This window comes from Triturus cristatus, chromosome 6 (assembly GCF_964204655.1).
Source record: "Triturus cristatus chromosome 6, aTriCri1.1, whole genome shotgun sequence".
Taxonomy (NCBI): Eukaryota; Metazoa; Chordata; class Amphibia; order Caudata; family Salamandridae; genus Triturus; species Triturus cristatus.
In genome coordinates this window covers 187,931,130-187,947,142 of record NC_140589.1, presented here as the reverse complement: position 1 = coordinate 187,947,142, position 16,013 = coordinate 187,931,130, and the positions used below count along the sequence as shown (strand labels likewise).

Here is a 16,013-nt window from a genome sequence, read left to right as displayed (position 1 = left end):
CGACTTTTCCCTGGCTGAACACAGATCTAATGAAAGGCAGCGGTTGTGATGAGAGTGTTTGCACTCTAGTGCCAGGTATTGGAATATGCACTCTTGGCTGCATTACATCCCCATGTCTGCTCTTCAACCTTAGGCAAATCATTGTAATTGCAGCCCAGGGGATACAGTTAGTTTCAGCTGCAATCCACATTCCTGCTGGATGGAACAAATCTAACCAGAGATAGATTCTTCCAAATTAGGCTTCTTCAGTGATGTGCAGCTTTGGTTCCTGGTAAGAAGGAGCATGGAAGTCAACGTCTGGATACTCCATTTCTTTCAGAATAACTAAACACAATAGTTATGGCTGGAATTCTTGCAGTTGTACATTAACTATTTAGTGTAACACCTTGAGCTGTAGGCCTTCACTTGTTCACACTTTGCTGTACCCTTATGAAAGGGGAACAGCCACTCAAGCAAGCTGTCTTACAGAACTGGGCTATGTCCAGTTTACAAAGATCAAAAACAGCCATAGAATTGGGAACTCAAGGTGCACCCAGTGATTCATTTAAAAAAAATGAATTGGCAGGGCTCAAGGAATTTCAGATAAGTCCACTGCAGCTAGTACTACCCAAATGTCACTCTAAACCAAAGTTGGTCCTGGAGGGTCGGACCCATGCCAGATTATTATGATAACTACATTTAGCTATGTTAAAAATCTGAAGAACCCTACTTTAAACTGTAGCGATGGCCTGAAAACTCTAGTTCATCGTTATTTTAGGTATTTTAAGTTGTTATAAGACCAACTAATGAACTCTACTAAAAGAAAATAGACACACAGAACCACCATATGGTGGACTGTCCATAATGCATACTGCTGTTTAGAAATAGGTGCTGTGTACACCTGACCAACAAAGCACACCCAGTGACATGCAAGGATAAAGAATACAACAACACTGTTCATCAGGACCCCAATGTGCTTATTATCCAGCAGTAATTAATTTTCCACAATTCCAGGGACGGTTTCTCCATTAGGGTTCAGGGGCTGCTCACTCTGAAATTCCTACACATTTACATAAAAAAATATTAAATAGATCGATTTATTTAAGTCTGGGCTGTATGTTTCAGGCTGCCTGCCCTGCTTTGCTCTGTAGCAGGAGACGGAAGCCAGGCAGTAAATCAACTTTCTTAACAATATGTACGACGCAGGGATTTCTGTTTAAAAGCCCTTCATTGCAGGGGCAATTTCTCCATTTGGTCTCAGGGGTTGTGCCCCGCTGAAATTCCTACACATTTACATAAAAAAATATTAAATAGATTGATTTATTTAGAGGTACGATTGTATCTCTAAATAAATTGATGTATTTAAGTCTGGGCTGTCTGTTTCAGGATGCCTACCCTGCCTCGCTCTGAAGCAGGAGATGAAAACCAGGCAGTAAATCAACTTTCTTAATGGTATGCACTACTCAGGGATTAATTTTAAAAGCCCTTCATTGCCATCGTGGTCTAGGGTTGTATGCACACTGTAGGCCAGTGATGCAATAAGCGTCATGGTTGCATGCTTTGAAGACTTCATCCCTCTGTGATTTCAGACGTCCGTCATTCAAAGGCGTAGATTAAACCCTTTCGTCACATGTGAGAGTGGATGCAAGCACTTCTGATCCAGTGCCTTGTTCTCTGTAATGGTTAAGTGTTTGCAAACATAATGCAGTGTAATGTATATTGTTATGAGACCCCTCATCACGCTACATCCCCCACTGTGACACCCCATGCCCTTGCTACACATCGCTTGCTCCTTTAGAAGTGGAGCTGCAGCATTTGCTTCCTTGTGAAATGGATTCAAATAGGAAGCAGGGTTCGCTATTGTTCCCTTGTCAAGTTGATCCAAATATCGGATGCAAGCCCAAAGTGAGAGATATGTGTTTACTGCGGAACATGTGCTTACAGTGGCCAGTTGACAGTATGACATTAAAACTGGTCCTGTCTTCATGCCCCTAAGTTAACCCTGAGCCAAAAACATGTATTGGCTTGGATAACAATGAATGTTAAAAATAACCCTGGGCGTAGTTCGCGAAGTAGCGCTACGCGTAGCTACGCAAAGTGCACTTCGCACTACGCGAGCTACGCGTAGTACTTCGCGAACTGCGTAGTACCCTGTTTGCACTGTGCAAGATGCCGTTTTCAATGCTTGCACAGTGCGGACAAGCATCCGGCACTGTGCAATCATTGAAAACGGCATCTTGCACAGTGCAAGCTGTAGTTTTCTGCCGCTCGAGTATATTTTTACTCGAGCGGCAGCTTTCTCAGCGCGGACTGGTAGTTTCTCATCACGAGCGGTCGCGAGCATACGCGACCACACGCAATGAGAAACCTGACCTCCCCGCGTTGAGAATCTCGCCGGGAGGATTATTTTCCACGCTCGCGATTGGCAACTTGATGTTGCTGATCGCCGGGATGTCATTTTGCTTGCTCGCGGTCGCCAACTTGACGTTGAGGACCGCGAGCAAGCAAAAAATGACCGCTGCACTACGCTACGCGTGTTTGCACTGTGCTACGTGCAATTCGCGTAGTGCGAAGTGGGGGCAAACTTCGCAAACTACGTGAGCGTAGCGAAGTGCTTTGCCCAGGGTTAGTTAAAAACGTCAAGGGAACGCATTTCAGCTATTTAGTTCCTCGCTTATTTCACATGCTTTTGAATTCCCCAAGAGTTAGCTATTTTATAATGTTGTCGTTTATCTGTATTTTTTCTGTGCATACTTTGAGGCTTGAGCCAGTGGTGGCTGGTGACATTCGAAAATGGTGGGGCATAAACGTTGGGCATGACTTTTATATAGCAAGCGATGTGAACAAGTTCAATGGACCAATCTGGGGTCCAATGTGAGTCCCTCTCCAGAGAAAGAAATTAAAAAAAGATTGGCAAATGGTCTTGAAATATTAAACACATTAAAAACTGCCCCATATCTTCCTGCATTAATGTATTCAACAGTTAATGTAATGTATAAATTGTTCAGTATGAGAACTTTGGCCCTTTAAAATATATGCTTGCCCACTGTCTTGTATTGCATGCAGCATTAACTCTTGGAAAATATGCTCTGACCAGACTTCAAGAGGCACCCACAAATACTGAATGTAACCAGTCATATAGAAATATGTGCAGACAGGTCTTTAAGATGAAAAAAGTGGGTGCTCTCTGTAAAGGAACATGTCAATTACATTTCTGTGATTCCCATAGTGTGCCACGTGACCTGTATTTTGGTTTCTCTCTGTGATGTAATTTTATCCAGATAAATGCCACAAAAACTAACACACCTAAAGCCTGTTAGCTGATAAAGATAAATGAGTAACAATGATTTCGTATAAATATTTCACATTGGAAGTGTTTACATTTCTGAAATAGTGAGTCTGTGAATTCAATAGCATTGAGGCCTGAGGAAGGAGTTTTGGCCTTTCAATCATGTGTGCTTTATGTTAGATATGTATCCTCTTTTTCTCTGCATATCTTGTCCATCTGCACATCTTCAACCCCTTCTCTTTGACTTAAGCATCCTCTTTTCACTCTTCCCCGAATGGACCTCCTCGCATCTTTGTCACTTCACCTCCCCAACATGCACGTCACTCCCTCAAATTTAAGCACTTTAATTTCTCATACTATTGCCTTGCAAATATTTTGACATCTGTGTACCCCCTTCACACACATATCCACAGAGTTTCAGTTGCGAATGGAATATACAAACATTGTTCTGTGTGCTCTGCAGAGAGGCCAACCCACTGGCAGGCATATTAGCAAGGGCCTTATCGCCGCTTTAGCGGTACTTTTTGCCACTAAAGCAGCGATAGTGGCCGGTTTTCCTATAGCCTTGCATGCCAGCGATAATTATCGCTAATGACATGCAAGGTAGGCGTTGCCAACTAAAAGCGACTGAATACAGTCGCTAACACAATTTCCCCCTATTAGCAAAGCAGGCGAAGCGATATAAAAAGTCGCGCTAAGCACGAATATCGCTAGTATTTAACACCTTCTAAAAACATGACTTACCTGTTTCCTCAATGGGAGCTGGATATTTTATCACAGTGGAGATAAACGTTGCTAATAGCATGTTATCTCCGCGAAAATATCCAGCGATAGGCGGCAATAAAAACAAACGCGCTGAACGTGTTTTGCGATAAATGCTCAATCAAAGCCCCTCATAAACATAATCTAAAAGTGGAAAAAATAGGGACCAGTTAAAAGTGGTAGAGTAAAGGCTAGGGTAAATAAAACATCAATGAGTAGGAGCAATGATAGGTCATTATCAAAATCCTTCCATCCAGATATAAAGTAAGCCCTAAGGACTATGAGGTTTACTTTTGGTAGGCCTCTGCGGAGTGAGTTACTATAGGCTAGGCTAGAGAGAACTTGTACCAATGTTGTAAGGTTTTGTTCAGGAATAAACTGCCTTAAACCTCATGACATACTAAAATGGAATTGGTTGTTCTTAGGCATGGCCTAACTTAGGAATTGGAGGTTAAGTTTGTTATAGAAAATAAAACCCAATGACTTACTGTTATCCACAAGATCAACTTACTACAGGATACCTGGCCTAAACTTGTGATTATCAGTGGGGTGTGCTGCCTTAGTCATATATGGAACTTTCTCTCAACAATCTGCAGAGGAAAGGTATTGAACAGATGATTTTTGAAGCATAATTTAGAGAATGATACTTGTCTAAGTTAGTGAGAGTACAGGCTTTTGATATGCCGCTTATGGAAAATTGAAGGAATCAAATGAAACCAAGCTATGACAGCAAGTAAACCCTCAAGCGCTATCTCGGATAACGTATGCTCTTCTCTGTCTGTGAATAGCTGGATGTATACTACTAAAGATGCTCAAATGAAGTATACTTAGTCTATTCCTTCTCATTAACTTCTACATTTGTAGTCGTTTGAATATTATAATTGTAAAGGAAAATTGTAAACCTTGGTAAAATTTTGGTTTCTTTAAATAAATTATGCACATTGCTTAACATTCCCACTTATATGAAAGGAAATATAAATGTGAAGGATTGTTCCTTCCTTCTCACCAATGTATCCTATATCTAGATGAAATAACAAGGCTATGTAAACACATTTGACCCTGACAAAGATTGTGGTCACTGCTTGACCAGGGCTCACACCCCAGTCAACCAGTAGCCCACTTTCGTAAGGTCACCATCAGCAAGTCAATCATCTCAGAGAACTGAAAAAGCAACAGCGAAGTTGTGAATTAACTCAGGAATATGAGGAAGAATTTTATGAAATCAAAAGGAAAGTCAGCAGTGCTGCCAGCATAGCTAATTTGACCCTCAGAGCACAACACAGAAAAGGAGAAAACTGTAGATAAATGAGACAACAAAAAGTGTTGCATTTTGAAACTCGCAGGAGGAAATTGTAAGTGTCAAGCTGTGGCATTGTATTTTGGGACAACAAAAATGTAATTCCCTCAACACTTTAGAGAAGTGGTTGACCTGGGTCACAAGGGACATTAAGGAATAGAAGTGACCAAAATAGCACTACGTGACCAAGTTAGAGTCCTAGTGACCAAACAATTGAAAGCATACTATGAGGATGTCAGACGTCAGTATAGAAGACAAGTCTCACTGCAAATGTTGCCTCTTCTGGAAGGAGTATGGTGCAACATCAGTGTCAATTTGTTTTGACATCCGCAAGTCAAGCAGGCTTTGAGTACTGCATCAGTATCAAAACACACTGCAAGGCACCACTTGTGTCCTGTCAACTTTACGCTTGGTCGCAAAGTTTGCACAAGGATACTATGATACCGATCTACAAAGGCAACTTGTCACTTAGACATAAAAGAAGGTGATTTGATACTGGTTAAAATGATGATGATGTGAAAGATGGACTACAGATATGCCAGCACTTCAATAGAAGTAATTATCTAGAATGAATCATTTTTGACTTCACATGCATAGGACAGATGAGTGGCCCGCAAGGTATCACAGTTTAAAATCATCACTTCAACAGTAATCACATCATTGATGCAATCAATACTACTACTTCAAGCGATAACACTGAGTCAAATCAAGCCTATGGCAAGGATGTGACACACCCTCACTGATGGTCAATGTGGGCATCCAAACAATCTATTGCAGCTGATCAAAGAGATTTAAATATGTACAACATAAGAGGCTATTTATGATTTTCAAATCAGGTGTTTTGGGGGTTATTGTAATATTGCTGGAACATCCCAAGGGCTCAAAATCTTGCATCATGTAATCACAAGACATCAATTCCAGGAAGGGGAAAATAAACAGAGAATGTTGGTACCAGAAGGGAACACAGACGTGTGGATAATGCACTTAACAAAGGCTAGCTCTCAAATGTAGCAGAGATATGAGTGTTATGAACTAAGAGATTATTAGCCAATAAAGAAACTTAGATACACACATATAAAACCTGTGTGCCCTCCATACCTGTGAAAAGCACAATGGATCTCATCATACATTTTTGAACAATATTTTACACCATTTTGAGACTGAGCAAACACTTTGCTCACTTTTCCTGGTTTAAGAATCATTTTTCAACCTCAAATATGAAAATTGTTTCTTTGGCAGATCTATCTTCCATTTGAAAACAGTGTATGGTTAAAACCTTAGTTGTTATGCAAAAATGCTGCACCTCATATTATTTGAATATATGTGTTTGTATTTATAGAGCAAGCACTTGGCCTTACAAGTGAAACAAGTTACATTGCACCTTTTTTTGTGCATGGAGAGATTAGATGATTTTCCCTTCATTGTAGGATATTCAGCCGAAGCGGAGGTTTGAACCCGGTTCCCCAGTTGCAAGGCACATCGCATTGTAATAATAAGGCATAAACACACTGCAGTGTAAAGAAATTAAAAAAATAATACATCACCTCCTCAACAGAATACCACACAACAAATATGCACAAACATAACATGCCATTCAGTATGCATTTTACATTAGAGGTAAATTCTCCTAAAATGCTATTTTGTTGTCATGACACACATGATACTTTCTTGTTCTATATTTATTAAATACTATTTTGTTCTGCAAATTTTTTTGCAAATGTTCATTGTTATTCTGTTATCATTTTTAAAGTTGAATTCCATACCTGCCCTGCACATTGTTGCATAACAAAAGCTAAAATTACAGACTCCACCGCCAGCACTGCCATTCCTGAAAAGAAAAAGTAGACTGTCAGATGTTTGCTGATCATTGTGGTGGGTTTTAAAATGTTATGCAATAGCGATCACAACACAAACGCAATGCATACAATAAAAGCACATTCTTTAACAGCTTACTTGTCAAATGAAAATATGCAATTGACACTGTATTGCAAATAAAACAGTGAAGTATGACAACAGGAACCTGCCGACTCCATCCTCATGCATATTCTTTTTTCCAAGGACAATCTTTCATCGCCTTTCTGAGAGGACTTGCCTCTTTCCTCTCCGACAGAACCCAATGAGTCAGAGTCCCACCATAGACCTCCGAACCCAAGAACGTCTTCTGCGGAGTCCCTCAAGGGTCATCCGTGCACTCTACCCTCTTCAATGTCTACATGGTACCACGTGCCCACATAGCCAATGCAATCAACATTGTTTCCTATAGAGGCAACATTCACCCCATCCTCTCCCTCACATACAAAAACCACCCCACAAGGACCAACTTCACAACCTACATGTCAAGCTTGGCAAACTGAACAACACAAAAGTGCCTAAAACTCTACACTGACAAAAGGGAAGTCCTCATTGTCAGGAACAAGAGCTCTCTGTGGTACTCCTCTTGGTGGTCAACCAAACTGGGACCCACCTCCAACCCCAGAGATCACACCAGAAACCTCGGAATCACCTTAGATGATAGACTTTCAATGGCCAAACAGTTGAACGCCATATCCTCTTCCTGCTTCCTCATCCTACGTATGCTCCGCAACATATTCAAATGCCTCCCCACAAACCACAGATGCACGGTCACCAGGACCTCATCACCAGCATACTGCACTACAGTAGGCACCCTATGCCATTATCTCTAACCAACTAATACAAAGACTCCAGACTGTCCAGAATGCAGCTGCCAGCCTCATACTCTAAGGCCCCTTGCAGCCCTACCTCAAAGAGCTACACCGGCTACCCATCGGGAAGCGCTACCAATTCAAAATGCTCATCCATGCCTACAATGCCCAACCTGCCCCCTCAAAAACTGTCTTAACTTCCAAAATCCAACTAGGCAACTGTGTTCAGTCACACTCTGCCTCGCACAGATACCACACATCACAGAAGCACAACAGGAGGGCACTCTTTTTCCTGCATTGCCACCAAAACCTGTTATAGCCTTCCTCATCACATAAGGACCTCCCTATTTCTACTCATGTTCTGCAAAAAACTGAAGACCTTTCTGTACAAGTAGGAGCTTTGACCAACCTACACATCTGCTCTAGCTACTGGATACCCATTTGGCTGATAAGTGAGCTATACAAATCCTCATAACATAACATAACGTATCATACCATAACATACCATGATATGACATGACATACCAATGCAATGTTAACATGAGTGAGGCTCTGCCGTGGCTTTTTAAGGGCTATTCATGTAATTTAATTTTTAGTGTTGTAGTACAGCACAGGGTCATGCACGCAAACAGGCATTCATGCCCTGACTCCACGGTTTGAGGTCAGGTGCAAGCAATAAAAAGGGGAGAAGCCCTGCCCGTCAACACACACTCGGAGTGTTAGAATGCACTCCCTAACTCTGTCTCTTATTCAGCAGCTGCATCTGTTTAATTTTTGCCCACTGGCCTTCCTCATAAAAGTGGCAACGAGTTGGAGCTAGCCCTGGTGCACGCCAGTAACCTGCTCCAGTTTCCATCATGCTATATGCGCCCACCATGCCTCCATCCATTGGGGGTTCTCAGCCCAAACCGACACAGCCATAGAGGCAAATATCAGTTGTCAGGTGTTCTGAGACCTGCATCACGTAGCCCTGTAGAAGATTGTTTCATGCTGCATTTATCCCCCCTGCACTAAAGCATGCCACGGGGCGCATGACTCTTAACAATATGCTGCTAACCAGATGCAGCCCCCTGCTGTCTTCCTTACAGTCAGTACCACTTCACTGCTCAGTGCTCTCACTGTGGTCACAGCCCACTGCTGAGGGCAGCCACCCTTTCCAATGAGCATAGAGCAGCAGGAGAATGCTCCAGATGCGCCTTGCCAACATGGTCCACCATTTCCCCACACCACTTCACCTCCACCACTGTGCCTCATGTCAGCCCATGCTATTGGTAGCACATCCAATCCATTGCCACCCTTCAGTGAGCACAGCGACCCTGCAATGGTTGCCCCTTTCTGGAACGCATGAGTAACTCGCATGAATACCTATTATAAAGCATCTGACGATGAAACAAGGTGCTCCCTGTTGCAACATTATGCGGATGAGGAGATCTTCAAACTATTTTGAACCAAACGTGGGATTGGCACTAATGAGGACTAGAACAGTGCCATCACAGCATTCAGTGCTTGCTTTGTTCCCCAGATGAAGCCAGACGTTGTAAGTTTCAAACTGTGGCAAGCCCATCAGCGTTAGGGAGAATCCATGGACCTATTCACTGGAACTGGCCAGCACACGCAGTAAAGATGAACCACAGAAAGAAGTGTGTGCTCACCTCATACAGACCTGCTGGTCCACCACCCTCAATTGCAACAACCTCCGCCGCCCCATCATGCCACTTGATGAGAACCTAATGCTCACTGACTCTCACATGCTATCCAACGATCGAGTGAACAAGATCAAAATGCCATTCCAGATGCTCTCCCCCACACAGGAACCCATTTCATGACCAATCAAGGCTGAAACCACCGCTGCTGATTCAAAAGGGCCTCCATGCCTAATACTCACAGGCCCACCCCCTTAGGGGAAATCCCTAAAGACTTCTTGGGTACTGCTGGCAAAACTTGCTCAACATACCATCACCCCAACCACTTTGCGAAAGTCTACTGAGGGGGATGCTGACCACACATGTATAGAGGCTGTTGTGTGCTTAGATATCAAGGAGTGAGAGCAATCAGACATGATCAGTCACCATCTTCTCCTGAGCATGCTAGAACACAGACATAACATCGAATTCCCTTGCATTTCCTGTTGTAGGAGGAGCCTGGCTCCTGACATAGCTTGAGCCATCTCTGGTGTACTGCATCCCTGTTTTCAATCATTTTATAGGTTTGCTTGCATATTTTATTTCTTCTCAACATATTATTTACCAGTGGCAACACCCACAGGAGAGTCTATGGGTGCTGCAGGGGTTGCTGGGCTCCAGTTGGAAAGCCCCATTTGTTTTGGCCACTCACTTTTCTCTTTCATGCTCTGGCACCTAGTCTGGACACGCCCCCTGTTCTAATAGAGTATTTAAACATGGCCTACAGCAAGCATGTCTGCACCCATCCATGCCTGGAGCAGGCCCAGGGTCAGAACCCCTGAATCTTTACCCCATCATCAAGAAGCCTAAATTAAATATTCAGGTAAGACCAATCTATTTCTATGCCCTCCTTGCTCCCCCCACTGTATAAATTTCTCCATGGCCTCTCTGCATCAGTTGCCATGTTTGACATGCCCTAAGTGCAACACAAATATAACAGGACTGCCACTACACCCCCTGACTACTTCACATGGCCAGCCCCCCTCCAATAAAAATGGAACCAAGCTTCATCTTGCCTTAATCAATGCACGTTCCCTGCCCAAACATAAGTATGAAATTGCAGATCTGCTGGACTGTGGAAATGTGGATTCTCCTGACCAGTTATGTCCCCTATCTTGGACCCCAACGGTTCTATATGCATGTTACAAGTACATGTATGTTCCCTCCAGTTCCAGTTTCGAAGACGCAAACACATGTGCGTCCACCGTTAACATGTCCTCTGTCAGATCCGCCATGAATGGGCTGGATATTCGATTCCTAAGTATGAAAGGCCACCGACTTTTTATGGCTAAGTTACTCCATTTTTGCAGTTCAGGCAGAGTAGGCCCGATTCTGTCCTCAAAGCCTTTCCCTGCTCTCTGCCTCTGACAGCATCAGTTTGAGCTCGCATCTGTATCCATGAACTTTGTCCTACTCCCTGTGCAGCTAACGGTGCCTGCCTCGGCCAGTTTTCGCCTGCCTGCCAAGAAGCTGTATTTCACCTTCGAATTATCTATTTTGCTCCTCAGCCGATGCATTCCTGTCTAGTAGTTTAAGTAAACATTCTTCCAGCTACCAAGCAAAAGGCCCGGTTTCTCTGCCCTCATGCAAGTAATTCATAGCCCTGTCACCATGGAATATTCCCATCCCCTCGCATTCAGTGTAGACACTTGGACGCTTGTACACGCACACACAGTCAGTATAGAATAGATTCTGTCCGAGAGCCCTTCCCTTGTGGATAACACAGTTCTTTAAACATAGGATATTAGATATGATTTGGGATTAGGTTGACATAACCCCAGACTTTTGTCTCCACATGTAGAGCTAAATGTCAAGTCCCTTTCACCCTCTAGTTGCACGTCAATCACACGTCATGCTGCTGCGCGCGCATCTCTGCCAAGTATTTCTGCTGACATTGCGAAATCATCTCCAGGTATCCACCCACACATGACAATTTACCCCTTATCATCAAGTGGACGCCCACATGGACGCCCACCTTCACGCCTACTTACACGCCCACATGCTCTTATCTCATTCTCTCTTGCTCTCTTGCTTACGTACAATTGAGAAATGTATATATACTGTACTCTGTGAATAATGTTTTGAGAATATTGAGAATACTTTTCAGCCCCGTCCAGATCCTTTTTGGTGATGGAGATATTCTCCCTTTGACTCGAGTTATTGGAATAAAGCCCTTTATGAATCTGATACCACAGACTCAGCCTCTTGCTTTATGCATGATCTTATTGATATCTGAAAAATTATGACAGCGTGATATTTTATTTACCACAGGACAATGATCACCTTGAAACTTGGGGTGGTGAGGCATCCCACCTGGATTTTGTGGTGGTCGTCCCGACTGGCCATTCGCTGTTCAAACTCAATAGACCTTTAAAAAGAGGCGGATGCCTTGCCCTGATATACCACAGTGGCCTTACTGCAAATTGTTCTGCTGCCCCTTCCACTGACTGTGAAGCTCTCTTCTTTAGCTTAGGTTGCCATAAGCAGCTGACCTTTGAAGGCATACTTATATATCGCCCCCTCGCACTAAAAACAACTTTATAAATAGTTTTCAGTCAGTATTGAGTACAGTTTCCAGTCGGACAATTTCTCTATACTAGGAAATTTCAATTTTCATCTGGAAACCAAAGAGGACAAAGACACAGAAGCCCTCTTGGAAATCTGCTAATCATTAGGACTTAATCAACTTATTAAGGAATCCACACATTCAGCTGGACATACCCTAGGCGGGCTCTTCACTAGAAACCCCCACATTACTGGTAAAAGGGTTCCCCTGATCAGCTGGTATGACCACAAAGCCATTATCCTTGAGCTTAATACACTTCACAAATTTTACAACCATGCCAATCCAGTTGAGTCCATCACTCACAGAGCTTGGAGCAAGCTAAACATTGACATTCTACCACAGATTTTGGCACGTAATTACTTATCCCCCCCCCCTCCAGATGCTGAGCTAGCATCCACACACTAAATGGACTGGCTTAACTTCACCATTCTTAAGCTAGCTCCTCCTAATTCCTCTCACTACTCCAACAGGAAGGAACCCTCTACTCCATGGATTTCTGAAGCCCTCAGGCTGGAGAAGTAAGCCTGCAGATGTCAGGAAAGGAGCGGGTGAAAGCACTATGATGCCTAATAAAAACGATAATATAATATGCTTTAGCCAAATATAAAAATCTTCTCATCAAAGAGCAAAGTAATTGTTACATACAGATGATTGAAAATGCCTCTAATTCCACCAAGGATCTTTTTCAGGTGGTCACTAAGCTCACCTCCGCCCATAAAGAGAGGCGACCACACAAAGCCAACACTTGTGCGATACCCTAGCATTTACTTTAAAGATAAGTTTAACCAAATGTTCAATAAATTCGATACCTCTCATCACCTGGCCTCCAATGATCATGTACTTCAGACAGAGCAGGACTACTGCCCTTTCTTTGGATTTTCTCCCACCTCTCCTAATCAAGTCGCTTCCCTCCTGATTGGAGCAAAACCAGGGTCCCCTTACGACTCCGGCCCCCTCAGGATTATAACATAACATAACCAGACCAAGAGTACACCACATCCAACACCTGCCATGGATACATCGCTACAGAAGACGAACATGACAATATTTTCCTGATTACATGTATCCTGGAACCTGGGTGACCATTGGGATAGGTCTGCCGTACTTGCGAAATTTAGCTTGGTTTCGCGCAAGTCACATCTCTCATCGATATGGGAGTGTCAGTCAATATCATCAGCCTGGAACAATTCAATGCCCTAGAGACACAACCCCCCCTGCGGCCTACAGTGGCCCACATATTTTCCTATGGGAGCTTGACACCCATCCCTCTGACAGGAACCTTCACCTGTTTCATGTCCCATGGCAGTCACTTGTTTCTGACCAAATTCTTTCCCACCCCAGTGGACTCAGAGACACTCCTCAGCGGTGATGCAGTGGAGTCTTTGGAATTTGTTCTCTTCACTGCCTCCATTAGGGACCTCTTCTTTGACAGTGACCTTTCAAAACCTTTTCAACAGCCTGGTTGCCTAAAAGGCCCCCCAGTCTCCCTCCACATCAACCCCGCGCTCCAACCAGTTGTGCTCAGACCATGCAGGTTTCCATTAGACCTCCATCCGGTGGTGGAACGAGATCTGCAGTTACTCAAAGTTTCTGATATCATTGAAAGAGTGTCCGGTGCCTCCCCATGGGTATCTCAGTGAAACAGAACTAAACAACTCAGATGCATCTGAATCTGTATCACCAAGCGCCTTCCTAATAATGCCATAAAGCGGAAACAACACATCTCCCCTGCCATTGCTGACCTGATTGCCAACATCAAAGGCTCAACGTGGTTCTTAAAGTTTGACCTCAACTAAGGTTACCATCAACTCGAACTCCATGAGGGCAGCAGATACAGCTCCTAGTTGTCCACTCATGTTGGCGTCTGCCGCTAGCTACCAGAGGCACAACTGCAGAATTTCATCAGCAGCAAAAGTATACCAGAATGCAATCTAGGAAGTCAGTGATGACATCCTCAGGCAAGACCCCACCCTCAACAACTATTGCAGTTGTCTGCATGTAGTTCTGAAAACGATTGACGTAGTTGGCCTCACCACCAATCGAAGTGCCAGTTATTCCACTGGAAAAATCTAGTTATTCAGATCTTTTCTAACGAGGACATCAAATTCGATCCATAGAGTGCATAAATATCAAGGAAGCTTCCAGGACCTTTTCTGCGTTTGAAGTTAGGTCTTTCCTCAGCCTCGCAACATACTATAAGAGGTTCATCCCCAACTTGGCGATGCTGGCATGCCCTCCAAAATGCTTCACTAAAACATCCACTCCATTGACATGATGACATACTCTAGATGATGTCTTCCAAGCCAACAAGCACTTCTCCAAGTCACATTGATGGCTTACTTCAACCCCACAAAAGAGTTTGAGTTGGTAGCTACATCCACCAGTCAGCATTGATAAATGAGCCCTGCAGCTCCAAAACTACCAGTTGAACATTGATTTCAATCAGAATCTGACAATCCTAATGATTACCATTGAGGCACTCACTGAAAACCGTTTTACCGGCCCCTCTAGACCCCTGTCTTATGCAGATGAGTACGCAAACTGAGTTGCGGAAGAAGCTGTATTAAGTCTGTATCCTTCAAAGACATTGTAGCGCTGCAGCATTAGACCAATGCCTCCTGAAGATCTAAGAGCCCACCGTGTCAGGAAAATGGAAAGACTTTCTCTGAGACAGTGGAAAGTATGATGACATCACTTAATGTGACCTCTCTGCTCTGTGAACTCTGCAACATGGAACCAGGCCTCCTCCCTCATGGACATTGTATTGTTGTCCCTCGTTCACTACGGGAAACCATGCTAGCCCTGGCACACACAGGCCACCAAGTATCAACTAAGATGGGAATACACTTGAGGCAAAAAAGTCTGCTTCCCAGCTCGGGATGGCAGAGTCGATGACTTGATCGCCAGGTGTCATTGTAAATCACCAGACTGCCCCTCTCTGGTGGTGACCAACAGCCCAAAAGATGGCCCCTGGTGTGACATTAGAGTGAAGTTTGTCTCACTTCTCAATGGGCGCCACATGCTGGTAGTCTCAGATGCATTTTCCACATTCCCAATTGTTAATAGTGTTGCAAGTGACCACATTTGGGCACACCAGGAGGTGTCTCAACAATACATTTGTGACTTTTGGGATCCAGAATACCCTCAAGGAAGACAAGGGGCCCCTATTTCAAAGACAATCCTTCAAGGACTATTTGCAGTCCCTCACTATCACCCACATGCAAATTACACCCTGCTGAGCCGAAGCAAGGGGTAAAATTGAAAAGGTGATGCACACACTGAACAAAACCATCTGCATTGACTGTGAACAAGTGTATGTGGAGGATTCCATCCATAAGACCCTTGGTGCATAACAATGCACTCCACACAGCACTACCGAAAGAGAACCTGTGGACATCTTGTTTGGAGGAGCAATCTGAGACAGCCTCCCTGATGCTGCAATATGGACTTCAGCACCTTTATAAAGCCACCACAAAATGAAGGAGAACAAGAAACAATCTCAATGCCAGTGTAGCCTGCAGAGCTAGGGAGTCAAACATCCATGTAGCTTTTGTATTCCTATACTTTAACAGAAAGTCAGCCAAATTACCATTGGAGTCCATATCATTGTATGGGGTACAAGTAGGAGCAGGTCTAGCACTTAGGCTTCTCCTCACAGGTTTTACCAGCATGTGTCTTCCACAGGTCCAGTAGTTTTCTTAAAGGAATACTCAGGAGTGCCACATTGATACCTCACATTACCCTGTAGCTGGGGATGACTCCTGACCTCCTCTTA

At 43.7% G+C, this 16,013-nt stretch overlaps 1 protein-coding gene across 1 annotated transcript in view; it reads right to left on the bottom strand.

The window, feature by feature from the left end:
• Positions 1 to 16,013, bottom strand: part of LOC146816609 (cysteine-rich venom protein-like) — a 559,639-nt gene that overhangs the window by 210,492 nt on the left and 333,134 nt on the right. The window contains exon 3 of the mRNA XM_085610485.1: positions 7,091 to 7,155. Coding sequence (XP_085466611.1) covers positions 7,091 to 7,153 — 63 coding nt within the window. The 5' untranslated portion in view covers positions 7,154 to 7,155. The remainder of the gene's footprint in view (positions 1 to 7,090; positions 7,156 to 16,013) is intronic.